The following is a 14,807-nucleotide window of genomic DNA, read 5'->3' as shown; positions in this document are numbered from 1 at the left end:
AGTGGCCCGGGGGAAGCAGCGTGTGACCCCATGGCCTTTGCTGGGCCCTGCTCCCTGGGGGATTCGGGGAGGGATGAAGGGACGGGGGTCCCGGCAGCTCCCGCTTTGTTCCCGCTTCTCCTCCACCCGGCAGTTGCCTGGCAACTCCATCCATGCGGCTGCCGGAGAGCGGCAAAACAAGTCCCCGCTCCCCTCCGGGGCTGCTCCAGGCCCTGTCGGGATGGGATGGCAGAGCACGGCACAGCACAGCACTGCATGTCCCTCCTCTGTCCCTCAGACGCCCCCAGACCCCATCCAACACCCCCAAACCATCCCACCCTGCTGAGCTCCTCCATCCCCTCTACCCAGGGCATCCAGAAAAGGGCTCCCAGCCCTGGGTGCAAGTGGTGCTTCTGCCTGGGCTGCAGCCACATGGAGAGGGGCTTCTCGTGACAGCAGGAGGAGAAACTGAGGCTCAGAGAGACCCTGCTCGCCCCAGGGCAGCGGGGCTGCACTGGGCCACACGGGCAGGAGGGACCCAGAGCACTGTGCCATGCCAAGGGCGATGCTCCTCCTGGGAAAGGTGCCCCAGATCCGGCCTGTCCCAGCCCCTCTCCCTGGCTCGGCAGGGACGGGGGCACTGCTGGCACAGAGAGAACTATTGGCTTAATTAATTTGCTGTTATTTCTCCTAACGAGCTGGGATCTGGAGCGGGCGCTTCCCTCGGTTGGCAGCCGCCTCGTTCCCCCGCCCGGAGCCGGGGGTGCGAAGCCTCCAGGCACTGCTCAAAACAGACCGTGTGTAGGAGGGAAAAATTACACCCCGGGAAAAATCCCTCCCCGAGCCAGCGCCTTAACCCACTTCCCGGCTGCAGCGCTGGCAGAGGGGAGCTGAATGTTTGGGGAAGGGGAGACCCCCCCCTATAAAGGGAGAGACGGGCCCTTGACCCCTGAGACCTCTACCAGGACAGGGAACTGAGGGAGGGGGACTGGGAAGGGATAAGGCAGCATGGCAGCAGGGGCAGGAAGGTGATGCCTCTGCTCTGGGACCCCCACCCCACTGTCAGATGGCCTCTGGGCCCCCCACCCCACTGCCAGCAGCCAGGGTAGGAGCTGAGTCCCCCCACCCTGCTGCTGACAGTGAGGGCAGGAGCTGGAGAGAGCTGCAGAGAAGAGAGGAGAAGGGGGTGGGATGCAATGGGAGGAGTTTGGGTCCCCCCTGTCCTCAAAGCCGCCCTCTGCCTGCCGGCATCGTTCCCCCTGTCCATCCCATTGCAGGAGGGCAGAGCCCACCACAGCGCTCCCTCCATAGGATCCGGGTGGGCACAGGAGCGGGATACACGCCCCTCACCCCCTGTTTGGTGTGGGCAGGCGGGCGGGGACCGGCAGAGGCGGAGGCAGCCGAGGCGGGGACAGCACGGCACAGAAACGCGCGGGCGGCAGCTCCCGCACCACCAACACTCCAGTTGGTCCTTCCCCGGCAGCCAGTGAGGCTGGGGGAGAGGAGGGGGCTCACTGCAGCCCCCAGCCCCGGGAGAGGAGGGGGCTCTGAGACAGGTGGCAGCTGCTCCCGGGGACGTGGGGGCGGCTGGTGCCAGGAACAGCAGAGCCGCAATTCCCGTCCCATCAGGAGCTCCTGGGAAGGGTAGAGCGGCTCCCGGGAAGAGGAGTGTGGCTCCCAGGGACAGAGCAGCTCCTGGGAAGGAGGGAGCAACTCTTGGGATGCTGCAGAGGGGACAACAATCCTGCCAGGGAAGCTCAGACGGACTCTGTCCTTGCAGGTCTCAGCCCCAGGAGGGAGACATGAGACAGGCCTGCTTCCTACAATGCTGACAGGGATGTGCATCCGATGGGATGGGAATCCAAATAACACAAAAGCCCAGCACAGAGTGTAAGGTCCAGGATTTCGCTTGTGTGACCATATGTCAATGACACATGTCAGCCTTAAGGCAGAGACACGGTGACACACAAAACATGAGGGAGTTCTGCTCTGGGGACGTGGCTTCAGTGGCTGAAACGAGACACGGAAAGGTCACGGAATCACAAACACCAAACAAAGAAGGAATTTCTGCTGGAGAGCAGGGCATGGATGAGGGATCCACCTGGAGGGTGGGCAGGTGGGCGCCAGGCCCCTGTCCTGGCCACAGACGGGGATGGGGCGGCCGAGACGCCGCTCGCTCGGTGACGTTCCCCTCACCCAGAGCCTGCGCCGGCAGCTGGCGCGTCCCCACGGCGTCCCGGCACGTGCCTGGGAGAGCAGCAGGAATCGGCAGGAATGGGCAGGAAGGGGCAGCCGGCCCTGCCAAGTTTCCTAATGCAATTTGCAAACGGCTGCGAGGACGCGGCCAAGCCAGAGCTGGAGCCGTGGGGCCGGCGGGACGCGGGAGGCACAGGGGGATGGGGCCACGGCACAGGTGAGCCAGCCGGGATCGGCTTGGCACAGTCACCCCACGGGATCGGGAACGGGGACACAAGGCTGCCGTGGGGGAGGGAACCGAGGCGGGAACAGGCACGGGGCTGCGGCGCTTCCTCGCGGGGCCAGAGCCCAGCCCGGAGCGTCGGGGCAGGTTCCAACACCCTCCACAGCCCCAGCAGCAACTCCCAAGCGCTGGGAGCAAACCCGGCCCTGCCGAGCTGGTTTGGGTGCTGGCTGGGCTGCTCGGGCAGCGTCGGGGTGCTGGGCACCCACAAACCTCCCCGTCGCTGCCGAGAGGGCAGGTGGCAGCAGGGATGGGGGTCACCCTGTGGAATCCCACCTGAGAGCTCACACTCACGGACCAACACCAGTTACCAACGGCTTGCTGGGAAAAGAATTAGGAGCAGCTCCTAAATTAAGTGGTTCCTGCCCAGGCAGTGCATTCCCAACAGCCTCCCATGACTCTCCCGCCCTTCTGCTGCTCCCAGAGTGGCAGAAATCAATTTGGTAATTGAAAAGAGAATTGAAATGAAGAACGAACTGTGTCAGGGGGGTCAGGGGATGTCACTGCTGCTTACCCAGACAAATAAATACGAAATACCCAAAAGAAACAAATCAGCTTTAATGAAGGAGCTGCTTCATTCCTTAAATAAAAACAGACCACGATCAAGCCAGCGGAGTTTGACATCTGGGGAGGGAGCGGGGAACGTTTAGTAACGGGGAGAAGTTGGGAGAACGTGTGGCCAAGGACCGACTCGGGGGCTGGTTCTTCGGCGGCCCCAGCACGGGGGAGGAGGGGGGTGGGCAGCAGTGGGATGGATTTCGGGAAGGCACCGCTCAGACCACGGGGGAAGTGCCTGGCCCCGAGCAGGTGCAGGTGTCTCATCCCGCTGCCTCACCTCCGCGCAGGGAAGGAGCCATTCCAAGGAGCAGCTTCCTCCTCGCCGAGGTGCCGAGTCCGGTGCTGGGATTCCCGTGGCCACATCCCTACGTGTTGCTCCTCTCCTTTGATTTTTCACCTTTGCTGTCCTGGGAGGGGGAAGAGCAGCAGAGGTTCAGGACCACCCCAAACCCTGGCATGGGAGGCTCAGTGCTATGGCTGGGTCCTGCCAGCAAACCCCCCACATCTGGGTGCCAACCTCCCCCCCCAACCCCTCTGGGCACAACCAGCTCTCCGTGCCAACCTCTCCTTGTGGTTCCAGATTTTTCCATCACAAGGGCTTTCTCAGGGCCCCTCCATCAGACAATCTGCTTCCCAGCCCTCCCTGTGTATGAGAACCCACCAGAACATGCCTGCCCGGGTCTGGGCTTGCTCGGCTTCCATATGTGAGGAAGGTATGGAAAGGGAAACCAAAAACACACACGTGGCACTCCAGCACGCTCACACACGCACAGCTCACAGCACTGGAGCAGGGAGACCATTCCCAGTGCAGGGAAGCATTCTCATCCCTGAAAAACCTTTAATTCTGCTGCCTGAATTATCTGCTAATAAGGTCTCAACATTTACTCTTCCAGAGAATTCCTGCCTCCTAGCTTAGGGCTGGGTTTTTCCCTCTCTAAATTGTTCTTTTTTCTACCCTGAGCAAATAATTAAAAAAAAAAAAAAAAGTCAACTTCAGACTTACTTTTTACGTGGTTTTAGTTTTAAAGATTTAAGTAACTCAAATTAACTGGAGCCCTGCTTACCACCTGCAAAGAGAAGCTGAGGTTTGGGACAGGTCAAAGACGAAAACAGGTTTAAGATTTCCTCAGAACAAGGTTAGTTTTTCGGGATGGGAGAGGGAACTGCAGCCTCACACACGCCAGTGGTACCACACACACACACACAGACCCAAGCGAGGGGACGGTACCTCCGGAGGGGGTGGTTTGATGGTCACGGGCTGGGACGTCCGGCGGGGTGGGGAGGGCTTGGGCTGCACCTGCTGCTGGACAGTGTTGTAGTAGGTGACCCCCCCATACACCTGGGACTGCGCCTGCGGGAGCAGCGGGGTCAGAGCTCTGGGCTGGGGGGACTGGGAGACACCACACGGCCCCTGCCAGGCTTGACAGCTGCCCCCAGCCAGCACCAAGGGTGAGCCGGCACGGGGAGGGGGCTAACCTGTGCTGTGCCCCCCAAAGATCAGCTCCTGAGGCCCCTTGTGTACCCCCACCCCTTGCTGGGGTCCCGCTGGTAGAGTGGGCAGAGACGGGACGCTGCCCATGGCAGAGGGGACTCCCTCATCCTGCAGTTCCCCAATGCCACAGAATGCCTGTGCTTCCCAACAGCTTTTCCACAGGGACACAGCTCCCTGGCACACCCGCCCTGTGGCCCAGGGGTCAGGATCTGCCCCCAGAGTGGGGATCACCCGGAGCAGCAGGAAGGGCAGGGAGTGTCTGGAGCTCAGGGATCGTGCAGCTCTCTGTCCTGCCACGGTGTGTCAGCCCTGCTCCGGGACGGGGATCTGGGCTGGGCTGGGCTCATCTGCCTCCTCACACACATCTAGTCTGCTCTGATCTGCCTTTGCAAGGATATGGTCTGCCCTGCCTCCTGGAGAATCTGATCTGATCTGTCTCCTCACAGGGATCTGATCTGGTCTGACCCTCACAGGGATCCGATCCAATCCGCCTCCTCAGGGATCTGCTCTGATCTGTCTCCTCACGGACACGATCCAATCTGCCTCCTCGCTGCTCGGCAGCAACCTTAGATGTGGAGTTGGGTCACAGAGCAAGAAAATCCAGCCCCATGTTCACACCATCCAGTTCCCAGCCTCCATCCCAAACAGAACCGACTTCCAAAGCCGTTCCCAAGGTGTCCTTGGCTCAGCAGGGACCTGGAGGGGCTGTGCCTGTTCCCAAGTTTCTGGTGGGCTGTCTCCTGTTCCGTAGGGGAACGCCTCAATTTCAGATCCCCCAGTACAGGATTTCCAGACCCCACATGCAGGGAGCAATCCTTTCCAGGATGGCAGCAGCCTCCCCCTCACGGAGCAGCGCACCTGCTCCACATCCTCTCCCAGGAAAACCTCGGAGAACACACCCCACGCTCCACAGGGTCCCTCCTGCTTGGGAAGGAGCCGCGGCACACCCGGCTTACCTGTGTGTTGGGATAGAGATGCGGAGGAGGTGGAGGGGGCAGAGCTCCGGGGGGGTAGGGGTAGCCAGGATTCCCAAAATTCATCACTCCAGGGGCGGAGAAGTAGGTCGGAGTGAGCAGCTGCTGTGGCGGGGGCTGGCCCGGGGGCATCGACACCGGCGGGGGGTACAGGCCGGGGTTTGCCATGGCGGGGGGTGTCTGGTGGGGGTGTAAACCTGGAGGTGATGGGAAGGAGAGGGATGTCACTGGAGAAGCCACCGTGTCCCATGGAGGGCCAGGCTGGCAGCAGGAAGAAGCACGCTCTGCTCCAAGGCTCCCCTGCAGCCCCACGCTGGGGAGGGACACGGGGCACGGCCCCTTCCCCAGTTCCAGGTCCCGATTCACTGGGATAGGACACGACCCCATCACAAATCCACTTCAGGAAACAGTTTTGGTAGCAAGCAGAGGATGTGCCAGTTCAACAGCTTCTAGTTCTGCTTTTCCCTGAGCTACAGAACAGGGAGTGAGGAACCAGCCCAGTGCCCACGGAAGGGAGCGGCTCAGCCCAGAGGGGCCCAACAGGGACCTGCAGAGATCCAGCTGAGAGCTGCCAAAGGTTCAAATTCCCCCACCCTGCACTGACTGGAAGCTCCAGAAACACCTATTTTTTTCTTTCCTTAAAACTGGCACTGATTCAGCCTCACTGCAGTAGGGAGCAGGTCTCTTCCATGTTTTAAAACTAGGAAAAATGGATTCCCCCAGTGACAGAGGCTGTGGGAAACCAGAGTTCCCTGTCCCCTGGGTCGAGGGGTGTCCTGCTGGCTCCTCACCTGGATGAGGGAGGTGCATCTCCGGCTGCACGATCATCCCTTGGGGTGGCAGCGGGGCCGGGTTCTCCCCGTGGGTGTAGATTGGTCCCTGGAATTGTACTGCAACACATGACAGCCTGTGAGGAAAAGCTCCACGGAATTTCATTCCCCTGCAGCAGGACACAGAGCCCAGTAGCCCCAAGGGCTCCCAGCCAGCTCCCACGGCACACGCAGGCTCCCAGGCTCACAGCTGCCATGTGATCCCAACAGAAAAGCCTCCTACTCCCTTAGGAAAGCAAGAAAATGCTCAGGGAATTTTTTCTCTAACACTTTAAATGCTGGAGGGAATTTCTAATCCATCCTCAGCCCCACTCTGTGACTCTCCCCGCTCTCAAAGGTCAAAGACCTGATTTAAAGTTCATTTCAAATCCCAGCCCTTGGGAAGAATTGGGGTGTCCTAAGAGCCCTGGCACAGGGAGGGGATAACACTGAGGATAATTCCACGGTTTAAACACAACCAGGGAGGCTCCCAGCAGCCTTTTAGTCACCGTATGAGGGGCCACAGTGACACTACAACAAAGGAAAGAAAGGACAAAGCCCACCCTGATCTTCCCAACACTAAAAAGAGGGAGGGGGGATTCCTGCTCCAGCTGCCCAGCTCTGAGCACCCATGGAGACTCGGGAGCAGGGGGGAAACACTCACGTGGGTCATAGTAGTGCCCTTCCATGATGCTGATGTGCATGGGGGGCGCGGGCTCTGGCACGGGGGGTCTCTGGCGCTGTGAGGAGTAACGCTTGACACGGCCCCCCGGCACCGCCTGCAAGAGTCCCGGCGTCAGGGGGGGCTGGGAGGCACCAACACCACACTCCCCCACCCAAACCTCCCCTGGGTCACCCCCAAACAGCCCCGAAGGGGAAAGGCTGAGGTGTCAGGCAGCCTCTAATTACCCCAACCCCAAGCAATTAGAGCCCGTCTCCGGGATCACACGTTACCATCTCCTCCATCCGGTTGAACTGTGGTGGTGGCCCAGTTCCCACGTGCATATGGTTGGGAATACCTGAGGAAGGAACAGACTGGTTATTATTGTGGTTTGTGCTCGGTCCCAGGCCAGAGCTGCCTCGCCCAGGGATGTTGCTGTGGCTCAGCTCTCTCTCCCATGACATGGAACCTTCGGACTTCATCACCCTTATGGTAATTCTAAATATTTTGGGACAAATTACAGGCTGTTTTGTCACTGCACGCTCACCCACGGAGCTCAGCACCTTCTAAATCCTGCTTAAAAAATAAATCCACATCCTGGTTTAAGCTCTGTGTCTGCTGAGACATGGATCTCTTCCAGGTGGATCAAGGATCCATGTGGGATCTGAAGGTGCAGTTTAAACCCTCTGCAGGGTGTAAATGCCTTTATCAAGGGAACCTTTGGAACCAAACAGTGAAGTGACGGCTTTTAAAACCGTGGTTTAAAACCACGGTGCCAAAGTGACCACAGGTGATCCCAGGGGAGTGAAAATGGACTAAATAAATAACTGGAAGTGCTCATGGATCACTGACAGTGCAAATGCAGGCACAGGGATACAGAATGGACTGATGGGAGCCAAATGCTTCCCAGAATTAACTCCTCCCTCATCCACTAGGGACAAACAAGGGACAGCAGAGTCACCGGCAGAATGTGACACAGCCTAGAGCTGTGCCAAGGGAAATTTGTGAAGACACTTCATTTTTAAGCATAAAAACACCCAAAAATACACAATCTGAGCTCTTCTGAACTCTCATCCCACTGCCACGTTTCCATCCTGTCCAAGGGTCTGTTCACACACAGACTTCCCAGTCCCACCAGTACAAAATGACTTCTGGTTCCACGACCTCAACCCCACAGACGCTTATGAAAGCAGCAAGTCACTTCCTTCTCCTTGATCCAGTTTTATTCCCCTCGGGAAGCACTCTAGCCCTCTCCAGAACACTCTAATTCTGCACAGGGATAATTATACCTGGATGACCTCTCCATGGATACGCAACTGGAACTGTCCTCAGCTGGCAGCAAGGTAACTCTGCCCCAAGTCCCTTCCTCCTCCCAGGCACAAAGAGATTTGCCAATCCCAGCCAGGCCTCAGCTGGTGGCAACCAAGCCCCAGTTCCAGGAAATGAGCTGATAAACAGGGAAAAGTTCCCTCCTGCTCCAGCAGGACATCCAGTTATTGATCCTTATCTCCTGCTCTCCTGCTGCATGAGTCAGTCTTGCTGTGATTCACACCACAGGGAGAGAGAAAGGATCTCCCCTTCTGTCCTTCCCAGACCTAACTCCGTTCACCTGCTGGAATGTTTAATTTCCCCTTTTATCTCTGTGGTTTTGTCCCCATTGCACTTCCTCAGCAGGAACCACCCACCCTGGGACTGGGCTCGGGCAGAGACAGCTCCACTCCAACCAGCTGCCTGGAGCAGGATGGCTGCTGGAAAACCAGGAGGCTACTCCCACTTACCCCTCATCTCCCGAGGTGGGATGAACTGGGACTGCCCCGGGGTCCAGTTCTGCTCCGTCAGGTTCATCTGGGTCATCTCCTGCTCGAGTCCATCCACGCTGGATTCCACCGTCGACTCCCAGTTGCTCTTGGCTGGTGGGGGGGAGGTCTCTGCAGGTGTGGGTTTTGGAATGACAGGAGCCAGCCCCTCGGAAGCGGGTGCTTCCTCCGACAGCTTCCCTGCGTCCCCAGCCTTCACTCTGGTCCTTCTTGCCCGGGAATAGGATTTCTTCTCAACTGGTCTGTCTGGTGGCGGCTGCGCAGCATCAGCAGCCACGGCTTGGTTTTCCAGAGCCCCCTCCTCCTTCCCGGGGCTGCCATGGATATGTGGCACCTCCAGCTCGGGGGACGTGTCCCTCGGCGGGCTCTGCTCCGCCCGCTTCCCGCGGTAGCCGCTCTCCTGCTTGGCTTGTTCCCCGTTTCTGTGCGGGACACCCGCTTCTGAAGCCCGGTAGCCAGGACGGGTCTCCTTGTAGCCCCCCATCCTGGGGTAGTTCCTGGTGGGGGGCATCCTGCCAGTGCTGGCAGAGCTGCGGCTGGTGAAGGGCCGTGGGGGGGCCGAGGGGCTCTTGGCTCCCTGGTGCCTCGGGGGCTTTGGGGGCCTCTCGCTGGACCAGTTGGGGTCTCGCGGGGGGGGACTCCCAAACCTGGGGGAGAAAAACAGCACGATTAACTGCAAAGAAAACCCTGGGTGGGAGGAATTGCTGTGCCCCTCTCTGGGATGCACATCTAGAAATGCCAGGAATAAGTGATGGCTTTTTAAATCCACACAGCACTTTGGTTTAAACCATAAACCACAGTGCCAAGGTGATCACAGGTGATCCCAGGGGAGTGAAAACAGACAAAATAAACACTGGAAGTGCTCACGGATCACTGACAATGCAAATACAGGCACAGGAAGACAGAATGGACTGAGGGCAGCGAAATGCTTCCGAGAATTAACTCTCTCCCATACAACAGGGCTTCCCCTCTTTGGGGCTCTAGACCCATCCTCTCACGGGACAATCCAGGGCCTGCTGTGACTCTGGGGCTCACCGTGGTTTGCGCATCCTCCTGGGCTTGATGTCGTCAGGGTTGTGGGCTGAGCGGATGTCGTATCCGTACAGAGCAATCAGCTCCTGCCTGGTCTTGGGGGCCTGCTCGTCCTCCCGGAATTTGTCGTGTTCCCAGCGCCCCTCGTCCTTCCACAGCTTCCGCTGACGGCCCTTGGGCCTGGAGCAGGGACACAGGGAGGAGTAACGATGTACAGCTGAGATGTGGCAGCTTCGAGCAGTCCCACACACAGAGACCGAGCATTCCTGGGGCAGGGAATGCACAGGAGGCAGCATTCCTCCTTCCCCCCGCTCCTCCTGCCCAGCAGCTGCTGGTGACCCACTGTTCTTTGGGAAAAGCAGCAGGAAGGGTCACTGCTCCCTGGCACGAGGCTTTTTTTGGGAGCTTATTTGCATCTCTCGTTCAAAGCAAAAACCTGAAGTGTCCTGGAAGGACACAGAGCAGGTAACGGAAGCACGGACCTTCCCAGTGCATCCCACTGAAACAAGGAGCTGTGCTGCCAGAGGTTGGCCTGGAAGCTGGCCTGGAACAGCCTCCCTCTCCCAGAGCCCCTGGGGGACACATACCTGACCTCCTCCTCCTGCGTCTGCCCTCGCAGGTCGTGCTCGAAGAAGAGCCCCTTGCGCGGGATGTACGCGGGGTTCTTCCGATCCTCATCGTCGTCCAGGTGCTTGGGGACCTTCTTCCCAACTTTTTTCTCCACAGGCTCCGTGCTCTCCTGTCAGAACCAGCGAGCTCTCACCACTGCAGCAGTCCTGCTGCCAGCCCCCAGCCCGTCCCCGCGGGACACCCACCTGCCCGTCCCCGCTCTGCCGCTCGCCCGTCACCGCTCCCTTGGCATCCAGCTTCTCACTGCCCTTCTCTGCTCTGGCTGCTGACTCGCAGGAGTCGGTGCTGTCCTGCTTCAAGTCCACCTTGGAGCTTTCTTCCTCGCTGTAATCCTCCTCCTCCGCCTGGCAGACACCCAGTGACTCAAATGTGCTCCGTTAGAAACAGATCTCCCAGGTATCTCCCCAAATCTGGAGTTAGATCCAGCAACAGATCCCCCAGGATTTCTCCCAAATCTGGAGTCGGACCCAGCAACAGGTTCCACGGGAATATCCCCAAATCTGCAGTTAGATGCCACAACAGATTCCCCCAGGAATCTCCCCAAATCTGGAATGAGATCCCTGTTCCAGCTGTTAGACCTGACTCTTCAAAAGCAGAGGATTAGCTCTTAGAATTCTTCCCATCCCAGTATTTTTACAGAAAAAGCAAAGGCTAAATAAACCCAACCTCTTCCAGGAAAGTGAGGATCCAACAGGCTTTCTGGAAAGGAGCTGGGATCAGCTCTTCCACAAAGCCCTGGCATCCCATCACTCCAAAAAGGGCTCCTGCAAACTGGGGAGATTGGTGATCACAGGCCCTTCCTTCCACGCCGAGGGCCCGGATCCAGCCAGAGCCACGTTTCCAAATTCCCTGGAGTTCCTCAGCTGACTCACTCTGCTCAGGAGCGTGACCTGGTTTCACCCTCCAGGAGCCTTCGGAGGCTGGAGCCGAACTAAAAATAGCTCGGGGTGATTAACCAAACCCTGCTCCATTTTCCTCTTTCAACACAGCCCTTCCACATCGGCTGCTCCCGGTGTTTACGCCGGGGAAGCCCAGGCCGGGCATTATTTTTAGGCACAGGAACAGAGTCATCCTGGCACGGGTGGTGATGCAACAACCTCGCTGCCACCGGGAGTCTCCACGCAGGATTCCAGGCTGGAAGAGCTCCGGGAGCTGCCCCGTTCCCTCCCTGTGCTGCCGCGCTCCTTCCTCGTTAATGGCAATGCTTAATTCCCAAACTGAGATTAACTCCCAAATTAACAGCTTGGATTTCCTCTGCCTGGTGGTTTGTGTGTTCCCTAACCACTGGATCCCTGAAGGATCCCAAAACAAGAGATGGATTTTCCCTAGAAACCCTTCACTATAACCCTCAGAGACCAGAACTTCTCTAAACTTCCTGGAAATCCTTGAGTTCTGAAAATCCAGGGAAACCCGCAGCCCCCAGGCACTGGTGGGGTGGGATTCCCTCAGCACCCCCAACTCCTGGGATGCGTCGCCCCTCCAGCTGCTCCTCCAGAACACAGGGAAGCTCCTGGGATGCTCCCAACCACCACTTTGCTTTTTAATTTCAACTAATTAAAACCCAGTGAGCATCCCACGCTCCTCCCACGCCCTTCTTGGCCATGGCAAATCCTGTTCCCAGTGTCTGAGGAGCCAGGAGAGTTTTCCCTGGCACGTACTGGCCCTACACCCTCCCAGCAGCACAGGGACACTGGTCCCAGTGCCAGAGACTGTATCCCAGGGGCTGGCACTGGGAGAGGTTGTTTCCTTGGGATACAGAGGGGTCAAGTGGAAGAGATCCAAGGACACAGCCTGGGAGTTGTGCCGAAATTCCACGAGAACCAGTCGCTTACCTCCGAGTCCTCGGCGCTTTCATAGTCTGAGAGCACAGCTGCAGGGAGGGAAAATGGTTGGGATCAGGGCAGGGCTGGACATGGCTCCTCTCCCCGTGCCACCAAATCCCTTCCAAAGGGAATCTGGAGGCGAGCACCATCCCGGATCAACACCCCAACCAGCCCAGAAGGGAGCAGGAGCGAGTTTGGGGTGTGCTGTCTCTGCACCCCATGTTGCAAGTGAATATTTGGGGTGGCAAAACCACAAGATTGCTGGAAAAGGCATTTTATCTGACTTCTATTTTTTTTTTTCGCACAAACAACGCTTGCAACGACCAGAGGTCATCACTCACCGTCTCCTTCGATGCCATCCTCGCTTTCCTGCGGAGAGAGGAGAGAGAGGGGAGTTAGAGGAAGAGGAGACCAGCAGCCAGGTCCCTGCAGCGTGGAAACATGGAATCATGGAACTGTTCAGACTGGGAAAAACACTTAAGATCGCCAAGTCCATTACCCCAGCACTGCCTTGTCACCACTAATCCACGTCCCCAGGTGTCACATCCACATGGTTTTGAACACTTCCAGGGAGGGTGATTCCACCACTGCTTGGACAGCTCATTCCAGTGCTTTACAATCTCTTCCATGAAGAAATTTTCATTATAAACTACTTTCCTAATATCTACTAGCCCAGTATCTTTTCTAGCTTCTACTGTTTCATCCTAGCATCTGTTTTTCCTAATATCCGGCATCCCATGATACCAGACACAATGACAGCAAGGTCTGGCCCTGCTCCTGTCGTATCCACCCTTGGAAGTTCAGCTCCAGTGACCACAAAGGAACAAATTCCAGGGCCCCAGTGCCTTTCCAGAGCAGCTACACTGGGGGAATATTGAGAGCAAAGCACAGCCTGTGTCAGTGCTGGGGGTCTCCAGGGAACACAGTGGCAATGACAGGAGTGCCAGGATCCCTCTCTCGCCAAGGGAGAGCCAGGGAAAGGGTAAAAACAGGGAATAACACACAGATGCCATGCAGGATCCAACTCAGGAAAGGCGCTGGATGAAGGAACAGCTCAGAGCAGGAAAAGTGTTCAGTAAAACTGTTGCCCAGAGAAGGTGGGGCTGCCCCAGCCCTGGAAGTGTCCAAGGCCAGGTTGGATGGGGCTTGGAGCAACCTGGGACAGTGGAAGGTGTCCCTGCCCATGGCAGGGGGTGAGACTGGATGGGCTTTAAGGTCCCTCCCAACCTAAACCATTCCATGATTCCATGATACATGAACAGAGTGACCCAACTGTGCAGGAAAAACAACCTCAGAGCACAAACAACCAGCCAAGGCACGAGATAAATCCGAACACCAAAACAACCACGGGAATCAGGGAGAGCTGGAAATAACCAGCCCTGGAACCCAAAACAGGAGGGAACTGCACCTGGATGTGAACTGCCAGAGCAGAACTGCCCGATGAGGGGGGGAACAGCAGCCCCCACCCGCCTGCCCCCCACTGCAGGGACCCCAGGGGTGGGGATGGGACCCCAGGAACAGGGACAGGACTCCAGGAATGGGGATGGGACCCCAGGAATGGGAGCTCAGGCAGGCAGATGGGGAACAGGGAACAAACCCTGGGGCACAGGGGGACAGAGCAAAGCCCCTCCCTGGTCCTGGGGGGCCACAGAGCCCTCCCCCCCGAGGCTTACCCAGCCCTGCTCCCCCCAACACACAGAGGGGTTCCGGCCCAATTCCCCCAGTACCCCCAATTCCCCAGCCTGCTGCTCCCTCAGCTCTCCAGCCTCCTCTTGTCCCCCACGCTCCCAGGCCCCAGTACCAGCCTCCCCCAGCTCTAAGACCCCTGACCTCCCCCACGGGACCCCCCAGACACCAGAGCAACCCCCCATCCTCTTGCCTCCCTCAGGAGGGTCCCCCTGTCCCCAAGGACCCCAAATTAGCCCCCCACGGGACCCCAAGACGCAGGATCCCCCCCCTCCAGCCCCCTCCCGAGGGTCTGCAGTGTCCCCGACTTCCCCCACGCCCCCCCCCCATTCACCAGAGCCCCCCCCCGTTCCCCAGCCCTCCCACTCCGTCCCCAGTGTCCCCAAGTTCCCAACCTCCCACACACACACCAAAACCCCCTCCCGGTCTCCCCAAATCCCTCCTTCCCCGGGGGCCCCGAAATCAGACCCCAGAGCCGCCCCCATCGCTCCCAGTGTCCCCAAGGTCGCACCTCTCCCTCCCGGGGTCCCGCCGCGCCCACCCCTCACTCACACACTCCGACTCGGCCGCGCTCTTCCCCCCGGCCCCACCGGCGCTCTCGGCCCCGCGACCCCGCGGCCCGGTTCCCAAGGCCCCCGTGGCGCGGTGCGGCGGCCGCGGCGAGCCGGACCGGGAACGCGACCGCGACCCGGAGGCCGAGCGGGAGCGCGGGGAGCGCGGGGAGCCCGGCGCGGACGCGGCGCTGTCGGAGGCCGCCGAGCCGTCGCTGTCCTCGCTGTCCTGCGAGGCGCGCTGCCGCCGCCGGTCCGCCATCTTGGCCGCGGGGCACCACGGGACGGGCCGCGCGCGCCGCTCCCCCCCCCCCCC

At 59.0% G+C, this 14,807-nt stretch overlaps 1 protein-coding gene across 8 annotated transcripts; it reads right to left on the bottom strand.

Annotated features, from left to right (window-relative positions):
* Positions 1–2,992: 2,992 nt before the first annotated feature.
* Positions 2,993–14,788, bottom strand: CASC3 (CASC3 exon junction complex subunit). 8 transcript variants are annotated; one of them, XM_027746582.2, is made up of 15 exons: positions 14,493–14,788; positions 12,596–12,623; positions 12,264–12,301; positions 10,617–10,775; positions 10,389–10,540; positions 9,805–9,981; positions 8,731–9,416; positions 7,246–7,310; positions 6,956–7,070; positions 6,274–6,372; positions 5,465–5,679; positions 4,953–5,073; positions 4,245–4,367; positions 4,020–4,083; positions 2,993–3,423 (listed from the first exon to the last, which is right to left on the bottom strand). In XM_027746582.2, exons 1-14 carry the CDS (start codon positions 14,751–14,753, stop codon positions 4,061–4,063), a joined length of 2,262 nt encoding a protein of 753 aa, XP_027602383.2. In that variant the 5' UTR covers positions 14,754–14,788; the 3' UTR covers positions 2,993–3,423; positions 4,020–4,060. The 8 variants fall into 8 exon arrangements, with proteins under 8 accessions (XP_027602383.2, XP_027602407.2, XP_027602415.2 ...); XM_027746606.2 differs by having other exon boundaries at positions 4,974–5,073; XM_027746614.2 differs by having other exon boundaries at positions 4,980–5,073.
* Positions 14,789–14,807: the final 19 nt, after the last annotated feature.

Source organism: Pipra filicauda, unplaced genomic scaffold (genome assembly GCF_003945595.2).
Source record: "Pipra filicauda isolate LSUMZ 115617 unplaced genomic scaffold, ASM394559v2 scaffold579_size272245_pilon, whole genome shotgun sequence".
NCBI classification, from domain to species: Eukaryota; Metazoa; Chordata; class Aves; order Passeriformes; family Pipridae; genus Pipra; species Pipra filicauda.
Note: the sequence above shows the minus strand (reverse complement) of the source record. Positions and strands in the feature narration are given on the sequence as shown.

Excerpts from the sequence above, each read along its gene's own strand:
- CASC3 (XM_027746582.2), bottom strand. The coding sequence starts at position 14,753 with ATGGCGGACCGGCGGCGGCAGCGCGCCTCGCAGGACAGCGAGGACAGC. Across the intron at positions 9,982-10,388 it reads ACGCAGGAGGAGGAGGTCAG|GCCCAAGGGCCGTCAGCGGA; the intron begins GTATGTGTCCCC and ends TCCCTGCTCCAG. Across the intron at positions 9,417-9,804 it reads AGGAGGATGCGCAAACCACG|GTTTGGGAGTCCCCCCCCGC; the intron begins GTGAGCCCCAGA and ends TTTCTCCCCCAG.